Source organism: Mustela nivalis, assembly GCF_964662115.1.
Source record: "Mustela nivalis genome assembly, chromosome: 17".
Classification (NCBI taxonomy): Eukaryota; Metazoa; Chordata; class Mammalia; order Carnivora; family Mustelidae; genus Mustela; species Mustela nivalis.
Genome location: NC_139036.1, coordinates 39,680,458 through 39,708,189, shown reverse-complemented (window position 1 = coordinate 39,708,189; position 27,732 = coordinate 39,680,458). Strand labels below are relative to the sequence as shown.

Below are 27,732 nucleotides of genomic sequence, written 5' to 3'. Positions count from 1 at the left end.
AGTCTGGTCAAATCTCCTCCTGAAAAAATTTCTCGGATGGGGCTCCACGAGAGGCCAGCGGTGACTCAGCTCATGCCTCTTCAGAGCTGGAGTCAAAGCCCGAGCCTTTGGCTGAGCGCCAGATGAAAAGGTTGTTCTCTAGAATCCAAGTGGCACCGACAGGCCCTCGAACCATGAGACACAGGACGCTCACAGTAGAGGTGAGGCGGGAGGGAACCCAGAGAGACTGAAAACTCCCTTCTCCCTGCACACCCTCATGCTCATCCTCACCCTTGGGGACACACGCCAGGACAGAGAGGGGAGGGGCACCACCTGCTGTGTGTCTCGGACCAGGCTTGGGGACAGAATCAAAGTACTGGCTGAAGAGAATGGCCGGGAAACACAGGGGGTGACGTAGGTGGTGTCAGGTGTTGGGGGTGAAGAGGAGGGCAGGGGACCCTTTGATTTACTTATTTGGGGTTTACTGTGACCAAAAGAATGCCTCTCCTTCTCTGAGCTTCATCACCCAAGTCAGAGGCTCCTGTAGCTCTCTTTCCTAACGAGTTGTTATCTCGACTGTGAACGATGCTCGATGCTCGTCTGAAATTATGAAAATCTGCGCCTCTATTTTGAAGCAATGTGCACTAACACTCTTGACCGATGGTGTGAGCCAAGGGTCCTTACGACTGAAGACTGTGTGCAGACGGTGGCCAAGGGGGCGTTTGAACTGCTGGTTCTGGGTTAAGCATTTTCCCTCATAGTGTCGTTCACCCTCCGTAGCTTGGCGCACCTTCCCTTCGAAAAGGGAAGAAAACTTCCATCAGAAATTCACCCTGGGGGCGCCTGGGTGGCTCAGTGGTTAAGCCTCTGCCTTAACCTGTCATGATCTCAGGGTCCTGGGATCGAGCCCCGCGTCGGGCTCTCTGCTCAGCGGGGAGCCTGTTTCCCTTCCCCTCTCTCTGCCTCTCTCTTTGCCTGCACCTCTGCCTGCCCGTGATCTCTGTCAAGTAAATAAATAAAATCTTAAAAAAAAAAAAATTCACCCTGTTGGGGCACCTGGGTAGCTCAGTGGGTTAAAGCCTCTGTCTTCGGCTCAGGTCACCATCCCAGGGTTCTGGGATCAAGCCTTCCATCGGACTCTCTGCTCAGCGGGGAGCCTGCTTCCCTTCCTCTCTATCTGCCTGCCTCTCTGCATGCTTGTGATCTCTGTCAAATAAACAAAATCTTAAAAAAAAAAAAAAGAAAGAAAGAAATTCACCCTGTCACAGAACTGACATACCGTCTCACCCTAACACGGGCCGGGGACTCAGGCAATGGGGCTTCCCAGACTCCCCTGGGGCGGCTCTTGCCACCAGTCCAGTGAAAACACAACTCCCCCAAACTGGGTTTTGGCTCACGGAGCATGCTTGCTCCTCTGAGGATGCAGAGAAATTGCAGGAAATGCTCCTCAATGTGCCAAGGTGGTACAGTGGCCCCCTAAGTAGGGGACTTGGAAAGGGTTAGGTGGGGAAGTGAGGAAGGGAGTTTCCAGTGGCTCCGAGTACACATGGTTGTCAGAGAAACACTGTTTCTTTTCTCTCCTAAGAGCATGGTTCAAGAGGTACTGGGCTTAGCAAGACAGGAAAGATGCAGGTTAAACTCATGAGAAACCTCGCCTGTCGGTCCGAGGAAACGTGGGGACTGACTGCTGCAGGGACACGTGCACTCTGCCTAGCCACAGCCCCACCCCATGGCTCACCAACCCAAAAAATGCCCGGGCACTGGAATTCTCCCGCACTTCCCGGGGAAGGAGAAAGCAGCATTGAGCAATGGCCATGGGCCTGGGGAACTTTTCAACATCTCTAATTCTGACAAGACCAGTTCTGGAGGCACCCGGCTTGGTTCCCATCACAAGAGATGCCCTAGTCACCAGGGGTGGGTTCTCTGACTCTGCGGGGCTGGTGGTGATGTGAGGAGTCCGGGAGACGAGAGAAGGACTGACAAACACAAACCCAAACCACCTGAAGTAATTTCTAAACATTTTTATTTCAAATCTCTTTTCACCCCTCCCCAAAAAGACATGGGTCAGTACAGCAATCATAAAAAGGAGATACAAACACAAGAGTCCAATGTCTCCCGCACTGACACTTACAAAAAACTGGGAGTTGTACAAGGGGTTTCCAAACAGGACCTGCAGCAGCTACTAACGTCCCTTTGTAAGAGTCACACATGCCTATTAATACAGTATATACAAACACCCGGTTCTGGAACTAATCTACAGGGACAGCCCAACACCCACCCATCTATCCCCAGAAAAATACCAAAACACACCCAAAGTGCATTTGTTTTGTTTATATCAAAACATCTTTCCCTTCTCCCACCCCACCCGCAGACCCTCCCACCCCATTTAAGATTGGCCTGCAAGTCTATTTTAACCATTTAGTAATTTTTTATAGTTTATGAAAATAAATTATACAGCAACTATTTTAATAAATTAAGCACAAAAAGGGGGAAGAGAGGAGGAAAACGAAATGGGAAGACAAAAGCCAGGCCACGCTTTGGCTTGGAGGAGGGCAGGGTGGGGCGGCACATGAGGACAGAAGTGGTTGCAGGGGTGCGGCTCCCCTTCTGGTGAAGGGCTGGCAGCCACCCTGAGCCCAGAACGACACCCCTCTTCACAGAGTTTCTTAAAAACAACCAAAAAATGTACAGCAGTGGCCGTGCCACAGGCAGTACCAGTCTGGGCAACCCAATGACCGGCCTGCCCACGGAGCGGTGCCGGGATCATGCTTGTCCCTTGGAAAAGGTGCTGGGCAGAACCGTGAGGGGGCAGGTTCCCATTCAAGGGAGCACCAGGGATGGAGGAGCCAGACCAGCCTGCCCACCCCACCTGAGCCGGGCGGAGCAGTGTATGAGCTCCTAGGTTCTGATCAACAGAGTCCTTGGTTCTCTTCATACCCTCTCCAGGAGCAAAGATTGCAGTCCGGCTGCAACTAGACACTCACGTCCTCCCACCACGGCTGGCTGCTTTTGACCTGCCCCTTTGTACCTTTTGGCACTTCGGGGGCGGGCGGGGGTTGAGGGGAGGCAGGGAGCAGTTCCAGGGACCCTCTAACTGAGATGAAATGAGTGTGAAGGCAAGTCACAGACTCAGTGTGCAGGACTGGCTTCCTAGAGGTAGATGGGAGAGGGAAGGATGGCAGAGGGGCACAGAGGAGAGCACGGGAAGCAGGAAGAAACTGGGCTGGCACCTACCAGGAAGGTCAAGAAGCGATGAAAATGACAATGGCAGTATGGAATCTGTATGCAAAGAAAGGTCTTTCCCTGGCAGATTAGAGAATCAGTATTTTAAATACAATTCCTTACTCTGTTTTTCTAACTGCAGCACCTGAGTCCCCTAGTGCCTCCATCTCTACGGTCCAAACCCCACCTCACTTCTTCCAAGGCTTTGCTCTCCATCTTCTCAAGGCCTCCTGTCCTTTTGTGCTGAGCACGAAGGCTCTGATGTCAAAACAGGGTAAGTCACAGGGACTGGCAGACTCAACTTTGCCTTCTTGAGCTTTGAGGCTCACTAATCCTCCAGCTATCATGGGGGGAGGGAGCCACACTTTGCTTTCTTTCTCCTTTTTTTTTTTCTTTTTCTTTTTTAATAAAAAAGATTTTACTCCCCAGGAGCAAATAAATCATTTTGAACTACTGATAAACACTGCTGCAGTGAAAAGAAAGATGGCTACATGTATGCAATAGCACAAATTCAGTGTAAGAACAGCTGTGTTGACAATTAGAGCTAAAAATCAGTATCCACCCCCCACCCCCCCCACAACAAACCAAACCAAGAGGATTCCCATAGGGAAAATGTCTAACTCAAAAGCTCCTCCCTTAGGGACAGGGGGCATGTCATTCTCTTTAAAGTGGAAAACAAATGGCAGGTCTCCCCACAATGGAGATGCTTTCAACACCCCAACTGGTAGCAAGACTCCTGCAAATGAAGACACGCATGCGGACACACACATGCATGCACGCATACATGCATGTACACTGACTTTCAGAGCTCCTTCCTGCAGCCAGAGAGCCAGACCCCAGCACCTCGCCCTCCATTTCCAGGGCTCAAAGCCAAGGCAAAGGCAGCAGGTCAGGGAAAGGGTCTAACCTAAGGGAAAAGTCTTGCCTAGCCCCGTTTCCTGCTGGGACCTAAGGGCTTCAAGCAGTCTTGCCCTTTTGGGGGCGTAGGGTGAGGGCCAAAAAGGCGGGCACCCCGGGGCATCCAGCTCTACTTTTGCCTCTCATACCCGGACATGTGAGCACTCAGCCCCCTCCTGGCTCCCCAGTTCTTCCTGGATGTGCACCGTAGGCGGGTTTGCAGCCGTCTCTGCGGCACTCCCAACCTTAGGGAGGCTGACACCATCAGCCCCTGGGGAGAGGGAGGAGAGGAGGAGTAGAAACCCTAATGGTGAGCTCCCCACCGAGCGTCTCCTCTCAGAAGCCTGCACGCTGTAGGCCGTGGCTCACATTCACTAATCTAGGCACAGGCTGGCCACCGGGCCAAAGCCATCGCCAATGGTCCCAAACTCCCAGCCGTTACCCACTTACCTAGTCCTCAGAGCAAAGCCCCACCCTCCTTATTCTGCGCTCCTGCCACAGCACGTGAATTTCAAGCAACAGCGAATTGTAGCAGTAGTTGTCACTTAGCTCACAGTGGTTCACACCTGTCCTGAGGAAGGTTACAGTAGATCAATCACGAACAAGGGTCACACAGGCAAGGACCCATTAATTGTGGGTTGTGAAATCGATGATGGGTCCCTGGAGGTGAGAACCTTTTCCAGTTTGTGACTTTAAAATACAACAAGCAAAAAGGAACAAGTTGTGGACTGCACTTCGATTAGCACGACACAGAACTGGCAAAGGAGGAGTGGGCCCAGCCGGGAACGATGAAGGGGAGTGCTGGCGACAGGGCAGCCACTCCTATTCCCGCTCTGACCAGGCAGGCCGCTCAGCCAGCTGCCCAATCCCGCCTCTTCCTCCCCTCCCCTCCCGATGGAGCCTGTCTCTCCCTGTGTAACTGCCTCGCTCTACTGAGGAAGATCTAGGCTATAGCCTGGGCCATGACTAGCACACAGACAAATCACGGACACGTGTGCATACTACGCTCTCCCAGAAGGAGAAAGAAGGATGGTGGTGAGCTTGGATCATGCCTCCTTAGCTGGTTTGGTTCTGGACCTGACTGCACGAATTGTCCAGTGGAAACCCCTGGTACCACAAGGGGTGCAAGGGCTCTGCCTCCCTCCCTGGACTGTGCTGAGAGCAGCGAGGCTCCTGGCCACAGGCAGGAACTAGCCAACTTATGGCTTTGGATTTCACTTCACCTCACAAGCCCTCAGCACTGAGACTTGCCTGATGACTAGAAGTTTCCATCTAAACCACAGGCCCTGAGAAAGGAGCGACCAACACCGTCGCCTAACCTGGGGCTGTGTCCTGTTCAGAACACCCTGCAGATTGCTGTTTCCATGTTTCTGTTGTGTGTTTCCTGCCTGTCTTACCCTCGCCTAGGACCCGAAGGCCTCACTGCCACAGGGCTCTCCCAGACCATCTGGTCTGTCCTGATCTTACCCAGCTGAATTTCTTTAAAGATAGCCCTTGGTTCTTGCTGCCACAGAGTCATTCTGCAGCTGCTGCGCGTGGGGCAGTCACTTAAAAGCTCCCTTAGGCCAGATATGGTGTCCTTCCCCTCTTGTGTTTCCCACAGTATCTACCCCAGAGCCAGACAAATGCATTAAAACACACTATAAAAAAAGAATTTTTTTAAAAGTATGGGTGGCTGAAATGTATACAAGAAAAAAGGCCCAAAAAACCCAAAGAGCTGCACATCAGCTACTCAAGGATCCCAATGGATAAAAGACTGCGGGCTCTCAAGCTGGGGGGCACGTTCTGCAAGACGGCAAGTTCATCCGCACCCTCAAGAGGCAAGACTCACAGGTTCAGCCAATTTCTGGGACCACTGTCTTCAGGATCCAAGGAGAAAAGAGGTACCTCATGACAAATCAGAGGTGGGATATGTTTATGCCACGAAGCTCGTTTTGTGACCCCCTCTTTCCAGACAGATAACAATGCATGTTTCCTTTCTGTTCCGCTATAAGGAGGAAGACTGGTCATTCCATGCAAGACATAAGGCAGAAGGCCAGTGCTTCCAGATGAGACAGTCCTATAAATTACCAAGACACTGGGGCCTCACCCCAAACCATCAGGAAACCACAAACCTGAAGATATTATTTATCTCATGAGACGAGGCAGATATAAACCCAGGGGAACCAGGCAGGCTAATGGAACATTTACGAAAAAGAGCAGTAAACACACAAACAGCTCAATCTTCACATCTTAACAGCAAACCTCTCCCCAGAGTAACTCTACAGAAAAGCAAACTCAAAATATCATATGACTTGACAACGGCCCACTTCAGAAAAACTCAACAACCATGAACCACACCAGAGCTTCACCCCCCCACTCCACTCCTTCACTTCTGTCTGGAAGGTGGACAACTCCCAAATCAGCACCGGACAGACTTCCCAATGAAGGTGGGGGGGCAAACAGGATCAGACTCAGGAAAGTGTTTGGGTTGCTAGAAAAAACACAGGAAAATAAAAAAGCCCTTGCTACCTCCCATCCCAGAAGTGGGACAACAGGGATAAACCTAAAAACACGAGATCCAATGCTCTCCTCCTCTCTGATCCAAAGACACTCCATTAAGGCTGAGACACTGGAGAGCTTCTCGGAAGAGCGCTAGCACGAGAGCTCTGTTTCTCCCTATTCTCCATATTCCCTCTCACTCACTGACAGACGTACGGAGGTAAGTAACACTGACTCCTAAGTCATGAGTACAGTCTGCCATTAAGAATCTGGAAGCGTGCTCCATTAACTTTAGCAGCTCGTGATTAGGGCTTTCAACCTCTCAGGTGATGAGAAAGTCGATTGCTCGATTGCCTTGGCAGCTGGCAGAAGCAACAGGAATGATGCTACCATGAACAGAGTGAAATGTACAGTTATTTCAAGGGGAGGGGAGGAGGGTGGAGGAAGAATGGGACTGACTTGAGGTCACAAAACTGAGGAATTCAGTATGACAAAACTAACACAGCTTCTATGAGAGGTGATTCTGAAACCAGGTTCCTAAACTTTAAAGAAAAAGGATGTGAGGCGTCCCTGCTTTCCCCGCCAGAGGCCCTCTGCCAGTTCTTGTTCAGCTATCTTCTATTCGAGACTACCCACCCTCGCTTCTTCCCTGCTCCCACTGAAGCTACCCATGCTCAAACAGAAGAGGATCCTCATCCCTCAGAAACTCCCAACTCGATTTGCACTTCTGACTCCTTCCTTCCCTTCTTCAAGGTCAACGGTGAACACTCACACTCGGCCTTTGGCACCAGCTGAATGACCGTCACTGGCAATCCCCTCCCTCCCCTCCCCTCCCTTGAACCTGGCTCACCCTTGGCACCACTTCCAGTCCAATGGGCACAGACCCCAGCTGCCTTTAAAGGAAGTTTTCCATACCGAGAAATGCAAATATCCAAAACAAAACGTCTAAAAAAGGAACAGTGTTGAGACTTCTTCCAGTTTTCCAAGGAGCTCGTCCAGCTCCAGGGTAGCGCAGGGGCTGGGCGTGACGAGGTGGAGCCCCGCGCACAGAGTGTGGTCGTGTGCTTCTTCCAAGCCCCAGGGCTGCGAGGGGGACCAAAGTCTTCGCATGGAGGATCTCAGCCCTTCCAACTCCCTCGTTTCTCCTCACTCCCCCTTCCACAGTAGCTTCATTTGGTTCTTCAAAACTGGAGCTTGGCAACCAAATGCCTAGGTGAAAAAAGGAAAAAAATGAGAGCAGCTCAATGGAGTGGAAGCAAATGGAGAAGAGCCCAGCCTCTGGAGGTGGAAAAGTACAGCCCCAAAGGAGAATTCTGGATAGCCAAAGGCTTCCACAAACCGTGGGGAGGGCTCAGGATATAACAACAGCACTTGCTGGGGGACCTGACTAGCCCATGACTTGGATGCCAAAAAAAGGTCCTAAAATAACTGACAAATGTATTCTGTCCTATCGCCTCACTTCTATTTCCCTTGCCCCTTAATTTTCCACCCACTTTTTCCCCCTACTCTTTTCCTGATGCTCACCTGCTCCAGAGACTAAAAAAAGAAAGAAAAAAGGGGTGCCTGGGTAGCTCAATTGGTTGAGTATCTCTTTTCTTTTTTTTTTTAAATTTTATTTGAGAGAGAGCAAGAGTGAGAGGTTGGGGGGCCGCAGGCTCCCCACTGAGCAGGGAGCCGGACACGGGCTCAATCCTGGGACTCCAGGACCATGACTGAGCTGAAGGAAGACACCCAATCAGCTGAGTCACCCAGGTGCCCCGAGCATTTGACTCAACTTGAGCTCAGATCCTAGTCTGAGGGTGGAGAGACTGAACTGAGCAGAGTCAGCTTAAGATTCTCTCCCCCAACCCCCGCTCTCTCTCTAAATAAAATCTTTTTTTTTTTTTTTTTTTTAAGATTTTATTTATTTGGGGCACCTGGGTGGCTCAGTGGGTTAAAGCCTCTGCCTTCGACTCAGGTCATGATCCCAGGGTCCTGGGATCGAGCCCCACGTCGGGCTCTCTGCTCCATGGGGAGCCTGCTTCCTCCTCTCTCTCTCTCTGCCTGCCTCTCTGCCTACTTGTGATTTCTCTCTCTGTCAAATAAATAAAATCTTTAAAAAAAGGGGGGGGATTTTATTTATTTGAGAAAGAAGGAGCACAAGTAGGGGGTGGGTAGAAGGAAAGAGAGAAGCAGACTTCCTGCTGAGTATGGAGCCTGATGTGGGATAGGACTGGATCCCAGGACTCTGGGATCGTGACCTGAGCTGAAGGCAGACACGTAATTGTCTGATGCCCCAACCCGCCCCTAAATAAAATCTTGGAACAAAACTGGAGTAACCCCTGGTGAGCCCAGCTGGGAACAGCCACAGGTCTCTGCTGCTTTTGGCTATTGAAGAGGACTGACACAGTCACAAAGGTCAATGTGGTTTCTGATTTAAGAAGGGCATCGTCCCACCTGTCACTCTGTCTGCTGACTCCAAGCACTCCAACGTGAAACTCCCCAGGTAACAGCATGCACAGACCAAGTGGCCCACTCAGAATTCCCAAATTAACATCAGCCTGACTGACAGGAAGTCATAAGGGCCAAATTCTACAACATAGAGATTCTCCCTTCATGAGCATCACTTCCCTTTTTTTCAAGGGGCCCTAAGGTCTAAATCAGGAGCGAGGACAGCAAGATGCTTATTCTTTGCCATAGATGACAATCCTGGTGTCACACATATCAAAGACACCCTGAGAGTTCATTCAGTTCAACCCTTTGCCAATTCATGACCGCCCCTCCCCCCATTCTCATGACAGTTGGCTACCCCTGGCCTATACCTCATTGGATCAAGTCCCTTCCCATCTCAGGGCCTTTATACTCACTGGACCCCCTTACCCAGAACGCCTCTGCCTTGATATCAGATGATCAGCTGGAGATATGAATAGCTCAGCTGAAATGACATCTCCTCACAGGGGCCTACCCTGATCACCCAAACTTGACTACCACTATCCCACCACTAATCACTAAACTCCACCAGGTTTTATTCCTGGTAACATAGATGGTCAACTGCAATTAGCCTATTCACTTCTTTATATGCTCCCTGTCTGTCTCTCCTCATGAAAACGGCAGCTCCGCGAGGTCAGGGCCATAGACCACCTCGCCCAGCACGCTCTTCCCGGTCCACACTGGGACTTAACGAGTACACAGAGCTGAAGGCAGAGCCCCGTAGGGAGTTCACTAAGGCCTGTGGAAACCCACTCCGATTCTGGACCTGTCTGGTAAAACAGTTCTTCTGAAGTGGGACTGAAGTCGAACTCCTTAACACCCTACATCCATCATGGCCCCTGTCCTACCCCCAGAGCCACACAGGGTAAGTCTAACCATCCCCGCTTCACACTTCTTTCAGCTAGCAAGCCCCTCTCACCCTGAAACGTCTCGGCTCCGTGTTAGTCATTTACTCCTCACCTGCTGAAGCTGGGAGCGCTGCCCCCCAACCCCGGCGCCAAGCCCACCTCTGACTGTGCTGCTGGGGAGGGGTCCTCTTGAAGCACAACACCCACAGAGGGGCTCTAACTAGTGGGTCCTGATTCCTCCACAACGGCATGTGTCAGTGCGTCCCTAGCTCCTTCCTACCTTCCCATCCTAACTGCAGCCAAGCTGCCAAACAGAGAAAACCCCCAGCCATCAGAACATTTGGATGTTTTAGGAGTCGCTTCCGAGGGGATACAACTTGCATGTAATCGAAGATATGACAAGACGTACACCCAGTCCAGGATGCTCTAAGTTAAAGCTCTGCAGTGTCCCAGAGTTAGGATTTCTTGATCTCTCTTCTTTCATTCTTTCTCGCCTTGTTAATCTTTGTTACCCAGCTAGAGAGCTTTCCCCCACGTAGAATAGAATCAGGGACTTCTAGAACTAAGAGGGGAGGCACGCAGCTGGGTTCACTTTAGCCACAGCCCAGAAAAACCCGTGGGGGCACAAACGACAGTCATCACACTCTCCAGTTACGAAGAGAGCAGAGAGTGTAGGGAGATGAAGATTCCCTTCATCCTCAGACCGTCTCCCTGTGGGTTTCTCCCCGAGTTTGTCTCGTGTGGGAGACAGCGCTGGGGAACAAAGAAGGTTGGAGAGGAAGCAGACGTAGTCAGTGCGCAAGGAGGACAGCCTACACGAAGAGCAGATAGGGTCACCGCCCGGCGGTGAGAATGTGAGATCTCACAGGTAACCCAAAGCACCAAACTCACGACTCACTGGCAATTTTGTTCCCTACTCACCTCTACCTTTCAGTGCCTCCAAGAAGGCAGTTTAAAAGACTAATTACAATCGATCTGCACAAACCAGTATTCCAAGATATTTTATGGGGAAATTAATGAGTAGAATTCAGTTAAAGTAGTGATGGGAGAAGAGCCTCTTAGATAAATGGATCCCTTAGCTAATTCACTTAATCTTTTTGATCGTTTATTCTTCAGTGGTCCAGGTGGAACCCTCACTCGAAAAGCGAGCTTGTTTTCCTCACCCTCACATTCCAAACCACTGGACCTCGGGAGTTCTCACTGAAGTGCATTCCTGTTGCGATGAAAGGCACGTCTGCGTTCTCTTTGACGACATTATCCTTCCCTTTGGTTTCCTCTTTTCCATGTCATTTGTGCAACAGCAGGTAGATAAAGTATGAGAGAAGGCTGCACACTTAGCTACATTTCTGCGTCCTCCTCCTTGTTTATATTTGGTGGTTAGCTTGCACATTGCTTGGCAAATACATTTTAAGCCCCTCGTGTCTATCTACTCTTCTCCCATTTGGTGTCTGTGCCTCCTGGGGGACCCCCATTATCAGACTTCGTGACTCTCTGGGCAGATGCCTGGATCAGGAGTACACGCATGGGGTGTGGGGGAGGGAGGTGAGTGCATGACAGTAACTGTCCAGGAAGAGACTCGGCTGGACAGTGAGGCAGTGAGCTCATACCCTTGGTGGCGATCAGCAGGGGGCCCCTCGCTACGTGGAGGGTTCGACCTCTTGCTTCTGTTTGGAAATGAGCTGCGCTTCCTTTAGAGACAGGTACACCTCTTCCTGAGGATCATAGTAGTAGAACTTTCGGATATAAGAGATCAGAGGTCTACGAAAAACAAAAGAGGAATACACATGAAGTGTTATTTGCAAAGGCCTTAAGCAAAAGATCCCCTTTGTTCAAGCCCTCCTTCTTCTTCAACCCCTATATGCCTGGGAACACACAAAAAACCCTCAGCCGACCTAAGAAACTTGCCACATTCTCACTTGTTAAATTTCTGTCTCCCTCCCTCTTACCACCTCCATTCCACTCTTCGTAGAGACTGCAGAAGGGAGTCTCACACACACACACCTTCCTCCCTTCGAGCTGCCATGTGACACTTCTAGAGTTAGGTGCTAAGACACGCGAGAAGTGAAAGGAGGATGCCTGTGCCATCAGCGGGCAGGCCTCACTCACATTTCTAACTACACCTCCATCCCTGCCCCGACCCGCAAGAACCCGCTGTACTTAGGCAGTGGGAGATCCGGGATGTGATCTATCCGGACGAGCTGTCGGATTCGGAATCTGCAAAGGTGCTGGAGGGATTTGACATTGCTGAATCTAGACACAGGGTAGAGCAGCTGGACTGGAGTTGGTGGTAGTCCTTCAAGAATGAAAACCAAGACATATTCAGAAGGAACAACGCTGCTAACTACAATTCGCTTATGAAGCGAATCCAGGGAAGGGAAAATAGGCTTCCTTATAGTTCTCATGTGCGTTCTGTAGGGTGCAAAAGCTCCTTCCACAAAGAACTGATTTCCATTTGCTGAAACATTACCACTGTATTTCACTCAAGGGACTCAATCCTCCTCTGCCAAGGGCCTCCCTAGCATTACTCTTCACAGCTGAGAGTCTTGCTCTTCAGAACAGCCCAGTGAAAACCGCCAAGCTAAAGACTTTACTTGGATCCACGTGGCCAATCCCAGGCCTGAGGCTCTCCGTGAAGAGCAGGAATCAACGCACCCCTGCTAGAAAGGGGGGGATACTTCAATGGCACATCTAAAAGCATCCTGAAGGGGAGAACTCAGAAACGCTTCTCAGAGGGGTCCCCAGGCAATTCCAGCTAAGAGGCTGGTAAGCAGAAGGCAATGGCTGGGATCAAGGCTACAAGCCCATCACCCCTGCCATTTACTTCAACCCCCCATTCGCCTCCTCCCGCCCCTTGTGCTCCAGAAATTTTAGGCTGGATCCAGGAACAGGGGAAAAAAAAAAAAGATGATGCTTTTAAAAGAAAACCAATGATGGTAGCTCGGGGAAGCTGGAATTAGTACCACTCAGTGCCAAAGTGCCCGCTGCCTGATGCCAACCAGGCCCGAAGGGAGCCCCACCCCCTGCTTTCATCAGCATCAGCAGGCTCAGTGCTGCAAAATTCCAGCCCCACCCAGGGGTCAGTGCCACAGAATGGAGACATCCACAATGGCAGGGACACTGAAACTGGTCCAGGGGAACAAAGAATATTCTGGTTTCACTAAACAAAGGGGCTACAGAAGGTAAATAAGCAAACTGCTCTCAGAAAGAATCTGAGCTGCAAAATCTCTCAGCCGCTGTCCTATCAAAAGAAATTCTGAGGACACAACTTGTTGAAAAATAACATATCTACCATTTCAGGAGTTTAATTTCAAACATTTTAAAATTTTGTTTGAAGGGATGAGAAGAAAAAAAATTAAAGCTTGCTGATTGTCTCCCAGAGCCTTTGCATGGTCACTGATAACAGACTTTCTAAAAAAGAAGAAAGTCAAAATATGTATTACACTGTTACTAAGTAAGTAGGATTGACTTTAACACATTTAAGTCATTCAGTCTTCAGAACTATACTTTGAGGCAGGTATCACAATTATCCCCATTTCACATATGAAGAAACTGAGGCCTACTGGGCTCAAAGACCTTTATTGTGGCACAGAACCCACAAAGCCGGCCTGCCATGAGCATCTGCTCTGTCTGAGAAAGAGCTGAGCCCACAGAACCTCAAAGGAGGGTTCCTCAGGCGTCTCCCCAGAGCATCTGCCCTTCTGCTCTCTGACGAGGGCACTGTCCAGGACAGCCCCAGCACTTTGATTCATGACCAGCCTCTCTCAGGCCTCTCCTTGCTCCTATCCCTTCAATTCTGGGGCTTATCCTTTGAAGCACTGTAGCCCTCTTCCACCCTCATGAATGGTCCTCTCTGCTCACATACACACACACATACATCATACATGGATTTCTCTCTTGAATATATTTTAACTCAAGTGGTTTTAAAATGGTATTGGGTTCAAAGGCCTCTGAATTTACCCTCTCTCTCCTATGTTTAAAAAATATTCTTGGGACGCCTGGGTGGCTCAGTTGGTTAAGCAGCTGCCTTCAGCTCAGGTCATGATCCCAGCGTCCTGGGATCGAGTCCCACATTGGGCTCCTTGCTCAGCAGGGAGCCTGCTTCTCCCTCTGCCTCTGTCTGCCATTCTGTCTGCCTGTGCTCGCTCTCTCCCTCTCTCTGATAAATAAATAAAATCTTTAAAAAAATAAATAAATAAATAAATAATATTCTTGGGGCGCCTGGGTGGCTCAGTGGGTTAAGCCTCTGCCTTCGGCTCAGGTCATGATCTCAGGGTCCTGGGATCGAGCCCTGCATCGGGCTCTCTGCTCAGCAGGGAGCCTGCTTCCCTTCCTCTCTCTCTGCCTTCCTCTCTGTCTACTTGTGATCTATGTCTGTCAAATAAATAAATAAAATCTTAAAAAATATATATTCTTGGGGCGCCTGGGTGGCTCAGTGGGTTAAGCCGCTGCCTTTGGCTCAGGTCATGATCTCAGAGTCCTGGGATCGAGTCCCGCATCGGGCTCTCTGCTCAGTGGAGAGCCTGCTTCCCTCTCTCTCTCTCTCTGCCTGCCTCTCCATCTACTTGTGATTTCTCTCTGTCAAATAAATAAATAAAATCTTTAAAAAAAAATATATATATATATATATTCTTTAGTAAATTAAACTTGAGTAATTAAACTATGGCAAACAGAAAGCTTTTGGGGGGTGGGTTGTAATAATGCTAAATTCAAATGATGTTTCAAAAACAAAGGTAATTTACGTATCTAATTATTTATTCCCAAAGACACAGTACTATCAGACCTGTGCTTAAAGAGATCAGGATAATAAGTAGCATAAAATTATCTGATAGTTTGCCTACTTGAATTTTAATGACCATAAATACTTGCCTATTTAATTGTGTTATTTTTAGCCTTAGGTTCACAAATAGCAATTTGAAACCTGTTAATTCTCTGATATTCCCTGGGGTCAGCCTGACCACTTCCTGTTTGCCCCAAAGACAGCAAACAGCTGGAGCTCTCACATCCAGAGCATGTTAGCGGAAGAGGTTAGAAATGGAAATAAATGTGAGACGCACACCAGGACAGCAGAAAGGGAAAGGGTGAGGTGGACTGTGACCACCAGGAACCTTCCTCTGGTCCTTCATACCAGGGTTCCTGGGCACCAATCCAGTTTCTGGCCACTTCTCTGTTTTTTCTCCCCCCAACAAACAGCAGGTTGGGGGTGACAAATCTCTTCCCAAGTCTGAGCATTCCCACACACAGGTCATTCTGCCAAACCAAACTGTTCCCTGAAGACCAGAATTTTCCAGGCCAAAATGTCAATAGTGCAGAATTAAGAAACCCTGGGACACAGGGAATACCTGTCACTGAACAAATAATTATAAGATTAATGATGGTTACGAAAGAGACCAATTTCCTTAATGTTGTGCAATTCAAAGTGCGATGAAAAAACAAAAGGTATTGGGGTGCCTGGCTGGCTCAGATTAGCGTGCAACTCCTAATCTCAGGGTTGTGAGTTTGAGCCCCATGTTGAATGTAGAGCTTACTTAAAAATAAAATCTTAGGGCGCCTGGGTGGCTCAGTGGGTTGAGCCTCTGTCTTCAGCTCAGGTCATGATCTTAGGGTCCTGCAATCGAGCCCTGCATTGGGCTCTCTGCTCGGCAGGGAGCCTGCTTCCCCCTCTCTGCCTGCTGCTCTGTCTGCTTGTGATCTCTCTCTCTGTCGAATAAATAAATAAAATAAAACATAAAATAAAATGAAAGCTTAAAAAAAAGTTTTTTCTCTTTATGCACTTCACAGATGATGAAGGTCCTCCTAACTAAGAGAGATAGACTCACTTTTGAGTTTTGGCTCAAACAGCATCAAGGGTTCTGTGCTAATCCAATCACAGTCTCTTTTTGAGACTGCTGCCTGGTGGACCAGACTGAGATGCAGACAGTGACCTCAGTTTTGTTACGACCATGCTCCTCTATTAAAAAGCGGAAACCAAGATTAGGTGCCATCATTTTTATTTTTACTAAGGGTCCCCTCCCTTGATGCCACTTACTCCATTTATTTCAATTCATTTCCTTCCTTCTGCTTCTGATTTGCCACCATCCAGAACTTTTCTATTAGTCCTAGTTTTATGATTCCCATGATCCCTGGCATCCCTTTAACACCAGCTTGCAGGCCCTGTTAATGTACCCCACCCTAGTGCTGAGCTGAAAGAAAACCTGACTTTGAACCCTGGCTCTGCAATTCACTGCACCTCAGTTGCTGCTGTTGCTGTTGTTGGTGTGTGTGTGTTTTAAGCAGGTTTCAGGCCCAGCATGGAGCCCAATGTGAGACTTGAACTCACAATCCTGAGATCAAGATCTGAGCTGAGATCAAGAGAAGGACATTTAACCGACTGAGCCACCCTGGTGCCCCACTGAACCTCAGGTTTTTTTTGGTTTTTTTCTTTTGTTTTTTTTAAAGATATTCTTTATTTATTTGACACACAGAGAGAGAGAGAGGTCACAAGTAGGCAGAGAGGCAGGCGGAGAGGAGGAAGAAGCAGGCTCCCTGCTGAGCAGAGAGCCCGATGCAGGGCTCGATCCCAGGACCCCGGGATCACGACCTGGGCCGAAGGCAGAGGCTTTAACCCACTGAGCCACCCAGGTGTCCCTGTACCTCAGTTCTTAATCTGTATCAAAAAGAAAGAAAGAAAGAAAGAAAGAGAGAGAGAGAGAGAGAGAGAGAGAAAGAAAGAAAGAAAAGAAAAGAAAAGAAAAGAAAAGAAAAGAAAAGAAAAGAAAAGAAAAGAAAAGAAAAGAAAAGAAAAGGAAAGGAAAGGAAAGGAAAGAAAAGAGAGACTGTAATACTCCTTTAAAGGATTTTGTAAGGGTTAAACGAAATAACACCTACCCTTTTAGACATTGGGTTATCATCATCCCAAAGTCTCAACAAACAGGCTCCTTTTAGAATCTACTGACTGGTGCAGGCTGAGAACGCTCAACCCAAATGCTAATCACTACCTCTTCTTCACGCCAAGTCCCTCACAGAATCAACCTCCCAGAATGCCTAGACTTCTACGACAAGCAAAGGAGGACAGCAAACAATGGTAAAGGAGAATACTGGCTTTGCTTTTGCCTCAAACCTTCAAAGAGAGGTCACTTACGGTCTGGGAGCAAATACGAACTCTGCTTTACCTTCTCAGCTTGATTGCAGTTTTAAGTGCAAATAGATATCCTCTCTGGAGCATTCCTCACAGGTCCTCAAAAGACATCCTCCACTAATAAACACACTGCTGACTTCCTTATGCAGTCTCCACAAATCTACTCAAACTCAGATTTCAATTTGCTTGCTATTAGTTTTCCCTGGTAACAGACTGGCAGCAGATAAAGCACAGGCTTTGGAGTCAGTTGAGCCTGGGTTTGAACTCTGACTTGAACCCTGATAGGCTAAGTGACCTCCCATTGGAGCCTTTCAGCCTCAGTTTCTTCACTGGCAAATGAGAATAGTCTTACCTATCAACAGACCAATCTATTAGCTAACTTTGGGTTGTTGTAAGAAATGCGACCTGTAGTACCTGACAAAGTAACTGGCACAGGATACACAGTCAATAAATAGTAGCAACTGCTACAATTTCGAGCCCTTACCAATGTTAAGAATCTTGGTTAAAATTTCTGCAAACAGGGGACATTTGTAGAATGAAATGAGCTACAGCAGAGTGTCTAGGACTCTGCAAAGTCTCTCAAATACTCTATAGGTAGTTACATGCTCCAGATTCCAGAATCCTCTGAGATGATCTCCTGGTTCACCCATAAACAGAGCTGCTTCCCCCAGCCCTTGTCAATCATCCACCACAAACCGCCATGCCTTTTACTGAGTTCTACATGTGGTCTTGCCTTTTTCTTCCTACCTGTCCTCTCTTTGAGGCTATGAGATCTCTAAAGGTAGAAATGTGGCTTATTTTTGATACTGAGTTACAGAATAAATGTTTGTTAAATAAAAAACCTCCAAAAGCCACAAATTTTAAAAATTACTAGTCAATTCCTGTAAGAAAGGATACTAATTTTTCCCTTTAACCAAGTCAACTGCACAAGATCCAACTATGTTGACGGCACTGAGGCAAATACAAAATGAAGTGAGAATTAATACAGTTCTCACCCTGTCATGCTTTATTTAAATCACCAAGATTATAAACGCATTCCTGTAACCTGGCTCAATTCTGTTACTGATGTTCTGCCTGGGGCTCCCCTGGAACTTCTTTTTAGAGCAATTTCTTGGCACACAGTTTGTTTAAGAATCTTAATTTGATTCACTGGGAATGCATGAAGTTCTCATTTTAAGTTCTGTTTGTATCTTACAAATCCCTCAATTAATATGCTTGTCATTTTGCTTTTCCCCAGCCTTAGAAAAGCAGACAAACTCCTCCAAACCACCCCTTCTCTCCGCTCCATAGAGATGATACAGACAGCTCCCTACTTCGTGGGCAGAAAGGCTACATAACACACCAGTAAGGACAAGGGATGGGAACTGCCCAATGCTCCCAAATGGAGAGATGACTTTATATTTGCCGCTGGCAGAGATAAAAGACACAAGAACTACTTAGTCTTTAATAACAAGTTTCGTATGAACAGACAAAATCCACAGCAGATGGCCACTGAATTCAGCCTCTCTGCCACTCACCGTGGCCTTTCTAGTGAATACTCTTTTACCTGCCCTGTACCCGTAAAAACAGCCTGAGCAAGTTCTTGCCTCTCTGCTTCACATGGAAGCATGAGATGCCTAGATCAGGGACAGGGGACACCTCTGAATGATAAATATTCACAGATTAAATATTCACAATGTTTCTCATCCATGTGGTCTGAGAAGCAGATTCCTTCTCAGTACGTCAAAGGATTAATGCTCAGGAGCAGGGACTTAAACACTGGACTCCAGGAAGAGCGGCTGCCATAAGAGCCAGGAAAAATGACTACAAGGAAGTATGGCTCTTTCCGGGAGGCAGGGGGACACATGTTGATACTATACTGCATCATGCCCACGGAAACTACGTAATGTAACTCTAGCCTCACCTGGAACCCTGGATCTCAAGAAATAGAGGAACTTCCCATTCTTGGAGTGCATGATGGCTCTCTTGATGAACTCCACCACCGACTGACAACGATCCTCAAACTTGGGGTGACACCACAGACTGAAAGTTCCTGCCATGGAAAATTAGGGAGAGATAAAGATGTAAAAACTTACTTTTAAAGCATCTGGGAAGCTCACTTGAACATTTTAACAATTTGCAATTCTGGGAGGGTCATTTGTGGGCAAGCAGTCAGACAGAGGTCCCTGAAGCTGCCTTGTTCCCCTATGTTCCACAATGAATGGAAAAAAAGAAATCGAAATTGTCTTTAATAAGACATTAGTATAAACACTAATCCTTAAATCACAGACCATTAAAAAAGACTGCCACAGAAAAAGCCGATTGAAATGCCATCCCCTCAGGAAGGTCTGTGCTCAAGCATTCATAGAACAGTCAACCAAGAAAGGAAGAGTAGTTTTGCAAGTCTCACTCATTCATGTGTTAGGCACAAAACACCGAATTCTAGTCTTTTCTTCAACTTCCAAAGCCACCCCCGCCCCTGGTACGTTGCAAAGATCCCACCCCAAACCCAAAAGCAAAAGGGAATATAAACTCCCGTGACTAAAAACAAACCAAAAACTCAAGCACTAAGTGCAAAGGAATCACCTACAAAAGGGACGGAATCCAAGAGAACTACAGTTCTGAGTCTCTCTAGCTACTCTTACAGTATCACTTAAAAAGATGAAGACAAATGCTCCATTGCAACTGCCAACTTAAAGACCCACAGGCTCCCATTAAAAATTCCATTTATTCAAGGAAGAAAAGCCCCTTTGAACAAAAAGTAACTGGAGCACCATGTGAAGGTTCTCTCCTTACTGGCCTCTCGCCTATCAGGGACCTTAGAGGTCAGGCATTTCCTGTCTCATGGCCAAGCCATTCATCATTTTCATATACTTATAAAAATACTTCATTCTGAAATGCTTTACTTTGCAGGGTGTTTTTCTGCTGGTTTGATTTTGGCCTTTGGAAATAGCAGGAGAGCAGGCAACAGCCATCTAACTAATTCTCAGGTCTGTGGACTGATGGGCCTCTCTCTTCGTGCACCTTTAAGGCAAGGGTGGGGATGGAGGAAGCCATGGACAGAGCTATGCTGGCCTAACATGCCACTTCCTGCCTCACATGAGAAGCAAACCAAATAAATACAGCACAACACGGCTGAGAGAGAAGACACAGCGGGGGCCGAGAAGAGCCTGCAAGAGCGGCTAACACAGCTCTTTTGAGGCTGATCCCTGAAACTCCCCTAAGTTCTCTCCACTTTTCAAGTTTGTGACACAGGGAGTTATTTGGACAAAGGATGTAGGAACCAGCCCGGCCACTGCTGACCGCCTGAGTTTCTGGCCCACGTCAAACACAGAATGCCACGATGTAAAGTCAATCCAGACAGCGGGGTTGAACAAATCAGCTTCTAGAGGTGACCGCAGCATTCAGCACCAGCTGAGCACAGAGGAGGAGACAGGAAGGCAGATAGTCTAAAGCATGTTGATCCCACAAAGTCTCTGAGTTTTGATGGCTATTTCCTAAGAGACCACACAGGTGACCTGAAGAAATTATCACCATGCCGTCTGGGAGGAGGAGCTAATGTGACTCTCAGGCAAAGAAATTCACTACAGGATGGTCACAGGGTAAACACTAAATTCTCCTCTCTGGGTATAGGATTATAACAGAAGTCTCTCTTGATGTCATGTCTAATTATGTTTTCTTTATTAGCTATAGCTACAGCAATTACCTACATAGAGGTGAAAGTTGAAGTGACATCATTCGTTAAGTCTAACTATGAACAGAGGCTGGGAGAATTTGTGGAATGGTCCTAGGTTATTTCTTCCTTCTATCGAGAGAGTTCTATGGGCTTTGCTCTGTTTAACAATCTTGTTCAGGCTCTCCTCCTTTGGAGAGAAATGCTGAGAGTATTTTTCAAGAGAACCGTCACCTTCCTCCCTACCCCTTCCAACAATCCTTCTAGGGCTGAAACCAGTACCCATAACAACATTCAATGGAGCATGATGAGATTTTTCTCCCAATCCGTAGTTCCACTTCCATAAAACCTTCCCACACAAAGGCCAAACAGCAGGAGTAGTGACCAGCAAAGGGGCAAGAAGGCTCTCCACAAACGGCAGCATGGCAAACAGCAGCACCTCTTACCTCTGTAGTGCTCCATTCTTGTGTGGTGGGTGATACCCTGTGACCGGAAACTGAGGCTCAGGATGTAGCGAGGGTCAGAGCTGTCTCGTACCAGGAAAGAGCCGTCTGGCTTCCCTTTCAGCTTCATCTCTGCATCTTCCCAGTTCATTGGTCCCCAGTACCAACCACACTATCAAAGACAAGAAGTGGTCAAGTACTTCACAGCATGGAGGAAATGGGTACATTTTCAGCACAATCTATTTTACTGCAGGAGAATCCCCACCCTCCCACCACTTCCAAAACATTTCACTAGATAAGGGCCGCTAACAGTGTCTTAACCATTAGCCACCAAGAGCAGACTCATTCTTTTAGCCCTCCAAAGTAACGAAGCCTACAATCCCATTACCAAGGCCTACAAGGAAAAGAAGAGGGAACTGGGTCAGTTAATCTGTCAAAGTCAGCTTCCCCTATGTAAACAGTTCTCCACGACCGTTCTTCACCACATTCAAATGTTTTTCTCCGTGATTCGATTTTTCCAACGTCCCTTATGGAATTGATCATCGCAGCACACTGCTTTGGCACTGTAAATATAGAGGCAAGAGAACTACTCTTCCTCTAAAAATAAGAAAAGGGGAGCCCAGGACAGAAGAGGGAGAGTGGGAGAGGAGGCCAGCCGCCAGTCTCCAGGCACCGCCTACCTTCTCCAACTCTCGAAGGCTGGCGGCAAAGCTGCTTGAGTCGGGCCGGTAGAGGGGACACTGGAGATGCTGGGGGGGCTGGCTGTGCAGGGATTCAGCGGCTCGGATGGGAGCCATCCGGGGAAACGCATCTGCCAGGCGAGAGAGGGGCAGTTACTTGTTCACCCTCCCGGCTCCCAACCACAAGCAGACCCTCCCTACCCCCAAACAGAGATGCTAACTGAAGAGGGGCAAGGCATCAGAAGCTAAGCTGGAAAGGGTGGAAGCCAAAGCAGTGGGAAGGAGCTGGATGGACTGTAACAAAAAGCTGTGTGGGCTCGTGTAAGCTGTGAAGGATGGGTGGGGGCGTCTGACCCCAAGAGCGGGGTGGGGGAGCTGCTCACTAACCTGACTAAGGTGACTACGTCAGGGGCTTCACCAGCCTAGAGCGATTCCAGCTTCTCCCACCTCGAGGTGAAGCGCCGGTAAAGCAGCCTTGGAAATAGTGACTCGCTTACTTGCCCAGGAAGGGGAACGATTTTGCCAGGCAAGTAGGAAAGAATGCCGATTTCATTCATTTTACTCCTTGGGTACTGGAGACTGGCAAAGCAGGTGTGGGCTACTAAATGCTGGGTACTTATTTACAAGGCTGCAGTAAATACGGAAAGCTTAGAAACACCAGAGAACCTTGAATACTTTAAACGTTCTCACCATTTGAAAATTAAGGCTGTCTCCTAAATGATATCTACTCAGAGACTGCAAAGCAGTCTCAGCAGCAAAGAGGTGAAAAATTCAATAGTCTTTTATCCCTAACAAAAGTCAGATTCACCTCCACAGGGAAAATGGGTTAGAAAAACCAGTTCTTGGCCTCAATTCCAAGGAGTTCTGGCCCAGCCAAGGGGATAAGATTTAAGTGTTCTCGTAAATCCGATTATTTCCATAAATAGACCTCTCCCATCCATCAACAGTCTATCACTTTGTACTCCCAACTTTTACAAGGCTTGCCTCTATACTAAGCTAACCTGGGGCATGGGGTGGAGGAGGCGGAGGTAGGGGGAAAGACTGCAGGGAAGACCCCATCGGAGCCACAAGGACAGATGTAGGCAGCGTCCCACTGATATCATCTAGAAGAGAGAACAGAAGCAAGAGGTTCAGAAATATGAGCACCGGTGAGTGAGGGGAAGCAGAGGCGAGGGAGAAGGATCATCAGGCTGCCCTCTGGATCGAGATGGCCTGACCTTCCCCCTGTCTTTCTGCACAGAGGGCAACAAGCATCTTAATCTGGTATCCTTTGTTGAAAGCAGAAATGTAAGGATGTTCCGAAAGCAGTCTACTAGCTGTAGATTCAGGGCTGATCCACAGATGGATAGTAAATGTTACAGCATGCAGGTAAGAGACCCATTTAACTGCTTAGGGAGATGACAAGGGTGCTGAGAAAGGGACAGGGAATAATTGGGTCATTATTAGAAACCCAGGAGCATGTTGGCTCCTGGAAAAGAACAACAGGTCCATATAGCTCATCCCCTCCCACTAGGGCAAGGCAGCAGAGAGGGGCAGAGACTATACCTAGGAGGCTGAGGCTTCTTCTCGGAGGAGGAGGGGGAGTTGGAGGGTGTGGAGAGGTCAGGCCCCGCTGAGAGATGTCCACGTCCACAAGCGACACAGTTTCACCTGAGGGATTCACGGACCAAGCACGTTACGGAAGCACCTTGCCCGCAGCTGAGGCCAAAAGCAGAGGAAAGCGAAGGGCAAGCAAGGGAGGCAAGAGGTTCCCCTGGCTCTCAAAAACCTCAAATCTTAATGCTTCCCAGAGCTGGAGTCACCCCCAAACACCTGGGAAAGTCAGTTTTTAATTCTATCATTTCTTGGTCCTGTAAAAGGTCAAAGATTCTTTAGGATAGAAACAGGATTGACAGTGGAAAGGCCAACTAATTGTGGTTGTGCCGCTCACTATGTAACCTTCACAAGAGATCTTTATTCAAATGGAACCCACACCATGTATGTTTACAGACAGGTGTACCAATTTCTGCCTTAGGGAGGAAGGTAAGCAGCTTGCAAGTCCAAATGGACATGGAAAGTAAGTGCCAGAAAAATATAAGAACTGCACGGTAACCTGAATGCAGATAAAGGTCTCAAGGTGGGCCTCAACTTCTTCCCAAATGGCTTTCTACATCTAGATTTTCCAGAATATTCCCTCACAAGAGAAGCAACCATTTTGCATATCAACTAATTCCTAAGAGCTGAGACTACGAAGGCCAAAGATGCATTTACAATCCTATTAATGAACCACTTCCACAGTCAGCCAAATCAGGTAAGCTCCAGAGGAACCTGATGGGGGATGGCACATAGTTTCTTCTATTTACAGGCTATCATGCAGTTCCGTTCTCTGCCTTACACACTCCATCTTGCCATCCAAGCCCATCTACCTCTCTCTACTTCAGTCACCAGAGGGTAAAGGGTATTTTATAACAAAGGTTGACAGACAAGTTTTGGTAGGTCTGACCCACAGGGAGAAGACTCTCAAGATTTCTCTAATTTGGCCCTTAAAGTGTTATTTCCATCAACTTTTTCTCATTCAGGAGGCTGAATTAACCCCTCGGCTAGAATTTTATTATTTCCCAGTTAAGAAAATGAGGTAACCAAAATCTCTAAAAGGCTAAGAGTTGGGCTTTCAGAATCTAATAACACAGGTTTTTACAAAGGTCTGGAGCACTAATTAAGGTAAGCAGAAAAGTTCTGTAAGGGGCACACTGGCTGGCATAGTCAGTAGAGCAGGTGGCTCTTGATCTCAGGGTCATGAGTGAGAGCCCCATAGGGCATAGAGCCTAAGGAAAGAAAAAGAAACAAACAAGCAACAAAAGAGAGAGAGAGAGAGGGAGGCAGGGAAGAAGGGAACAACAGAGAAAAAGAAAAAAAAAGCTCTGCTAAAAGTCATCAGCAGCTCTGGGAAGCTGGACCCAGACTCATCACATAGCTTAGTAACTGAGAGCCTAGCAGCTCAGAGCAACGCCATGAGCCCAGACAAGTGCGTTTCCTGAAGGGTCTGGACAATAGGTATAGCACTTATTTTTTTTTTCCCGAAGATTTCATTCATTCATTTGACAGACAGAGATCACAAGCGGGCAGAGAGGCAGGCAGAGAGAGGAGGAAGCAGGGTCCATGCTGAGCAGAGAACCCGACATGAGGCTCGATCCCAGGATCCTGGGATCATGACCTGAGCTGAAGGCAGGGGCCTTAACGCACTCAGCCACCCAGGCGCCCCTATAGCACTTATTTTTTAAGATTTTATTTATTTGCAAAAGAAAGCATGAATGGGAGTAGGGGCAGAGGAAGGAGCAGCAGGAGACTCCCAGCTGCACAGGGAGCTCAATGTAGGGCTTAAACTCAGGACCCTGAGATCATGACATGAGCTGAAGGCAGAAGTTTAACCAACTAAGCCAGCCAGGCACCCCTAGGTACAGCACTCAAATAAAGCATGTAATTACAAAAGAAAAAAAAAAAAAGATGTAATTCAAAAGAGCTAAGGCTGTCTGAAACAGGAACATCAAACCCGAAAGTACAAATGTGGGTGAGCGTTCCTTACTTTAGAGGAAACAATGATTAACAAGAAAGACATGCTGCCACAGGACAGAATTCTTTAATTCTGGACGTTGGGTAAGAACAGAGGCCTCCCTCTCCACCTGTGCCTATTACAGACACCAGCTCAGTTGTTCGGACACCTCATGGCAGTCCATGTGGTAATGGGGGTCCCACAAGCCCGCTGAACGTCTTCTGGACATGTCCATTCCTAACTCATAATCCTTCCAATCATCTTTTCGAGGGACACAATCTCCAAAGGAGTTTGAAGTTCGGATTTTTTGGCTGGGCCACAAACAATGAGGAGTACTCCGTGCCTGAGACGAGAGGCACTGTGCTAGAGACCTCCTCTGGCACTTACTCAAGCAGGAGCTCCATATAGGACTGACATAAGGAAAAGGCTCCCTATCTGAACAAGCTCCCCATTAAGGAGAAGGCAGTACATTCGACCGCTTTCCCTACTTGAGCAACTGTGTTCCCTCCTGCAAGAGGAAAGACTTAAATTAGACACAATGAAGAACTCCAACAGCTGCAAGAACCCCTGGCCCCCAGATGGGTAAGCCAAGAGTTCACGTAATACCCTTTGCCCAGAGTCTTTAAAAATAGACCAGATGATCACGGATCATGTTGATTAGATCATCCACGAACTCCCCTGGAAGCAGGAACAGGAACTGCATGACTTCTAGAGAGTCATTTATGCACTGTTAGCCTATAAATTTGTAATTCCTACTTTTAATTTATATCGTTAACCCTGAACGGAGCACTGCGTACCTGCCATGCCACCTCCAACTATAAAGTCTCTACCTCCAACTATAAAGCCTCCAAAGTCAAGAACACATTCCACACCATAAAAATAGCCTCTCCCCAACCCCAGTGGACATGGAATGAAGGAAGTGACTGCAGGCCCGCTGGAAGCTTGCTCTGTGGAGCATCTGTAAGCGCCCCCTGACAAGGTCTTAGAGCACTCCCGCTTTCAGAGGTCAGAAGAAAAAGAGAGCTGTCACCCTTACCTGTGAACAGGGGGCTGAAGGAGACTGGAGAAAAGGCACTTTGAGTTCTTGTCAACCTGGGTTTCCTAGGAGGTGAGAGAGCACACAGAGAATGTGAGGGAGGAGAGGGGATGAGCACATTTGCGTTTAAGTCACTACGACACTCAAGTCTAGATGCACTGAAAAACCAAACAAATCCCAGTCACTGTCAACAACACGTCTGTAACAAAGCCTAAAACGTAAAGGGGGAGAATGAAATAATTCAGGCAATTTCTTAAATAAATTTTGCTCTGAAGTTCAGCCTACAAAGCAATGAGAAATCCCTTTAGATCTCTTGACATCCAGCATAATGGAAGAGAAAAACACCTTGAGTGGGAATTAGCAAGTCCATTTCTAGAGGAAGGTAGACAGATGCAAGGCTGATTTTCATAAGGGAGTCAAGACACTGGCTCTTGACCTGAGCAGGTGCCATTTTGGAGCAAACGCTTTCCCTATGGCCCTGCCCCAAGGTGCAGAAGGTCCCAAAGGGAACGAGGGAATAGATTTGGACTTGAGAATGGCACAAGAAGCACAGGCAATGTTAAACCACTAAGATCCCCGCTTTCTATACAAATGCCCCCGAGCCATAGGGCAAAACTATCAGCTTAGTTCGGGGGCTCCCTCAGGTTAAGGGCTCTCTGCCTGGGTCCCAAAGAAAATGGCCCTTCTCCTCTCTGAGCGGCCAGTCACACAGCTCCCCATGGCTTCTTGATGCTGCTCCAGGGAGCCAGCTGGAAAACCCAGATCTCCCGTGAAAAGATACACCACAGGTAACTTTACTTTGTACCAATTGCAACTGGCTTTTCAGTGAGAAATGAACGAAATCCAAAAGACTCTGACAAAGACTTTCTGGCCAGAAATGTGCTAAGTTCAAAAACCTTACCTCAGGATGACTGAATTGACTACAAGGTAAAGAATTTGCAGAAGTGATAAAAATATGCTATATCTGGACTATGGCAGAGCTTATATGACTGTACAGGCTTGCCAATATTAATAGAGCTAGACACCTAAAAAAAGGGGGGGGGGGAATTTTAGGTGGTCATAAACTATGCCGCAACAAACCAGACTTACAAAAAAGAAAAGAAAAAAAACCCACAAATTGAGTGCCTGACTCTAGGTCTTATACCTGGCTCAACTTCCAAAATTACTCTCACCCAAGAACCAAATAAAACTTCAAATGCACCAACAGAGAAGCTGCATAGAAAATCCGAAATGAAACCCTATTTAAATTATTTGACTTTGGAAGATCTTTACACATTTGTTTTAACACAGATGTCTAAGCTTCTCAAGACTCCCTCCAAACAAAATTTCAAAACCATATTGCGAAGACCTTACTCAGAAACGGCCAAGATGCTGGGTTCCTA

At 47.7% G+C, this 27,732-nt stretch overlaps 1 protein-coding gene across 3 annotated transcripts in view; it reads right to left on the bottom strand.

The window, feature by feature from the left end:
- Positions 1 to 1,985: 1,985 nt before the first annotated feature.
- SOCS7 (suppressor of cytokine signaling 7) overlaps positions 1,986 to 27,732 on the bottom strand; it is a 32,423-nt gene continuing 6,676 nt past the window's right edge. The window contains exons 2-10 of one of the 3 annotated variants that reach the window (XM_082704753.1): positions 26,351 to 26,415; positions 23,331 to 23,435; positions 22,787 to 22,888; positions 21,786 to 21,916; positions 21,109 to 21,277; positions 18,914 to 19,042; positions 12,054 to 12,189; positions 11,504 to 11,654; positions 1,986 to 7,788 (exon numbers count right to left, since the gene is read on the bottom strand). In XM_082704753.1, the coding sequence (XP_082560879.1) occupies positions 11,534 to 11,654; positions 12,054 to 12,189; positions 18,914 to 19,042; positions 21,109 to 21,277; positions 21,786 to 21,916; positions 22,787 to 22,888; positions 23,331 to 23,435; positions 26,351 to 26,415 (958 nt within the window). In that variant the 3' untranslated portion in view covers positions 1,986 to 7,788; positions 11,504 to 11,533. The remainder of the gene's footprint in view (positions 7,789 to 11,503; positions 11,655 to 12,053; positions 12,190 to 18,913; positions 19,043 to 21,108; positions 21,278 to 21,785; positions 21,917 to 22,786; positions 22,889 to 23,330; positions 23,436 to 26,350; positions 26,416 to 27,732) is intronic. The other 2 variants (XM_082704754.1, XM_082704755.1) reach the window with 2 other exon arrangements.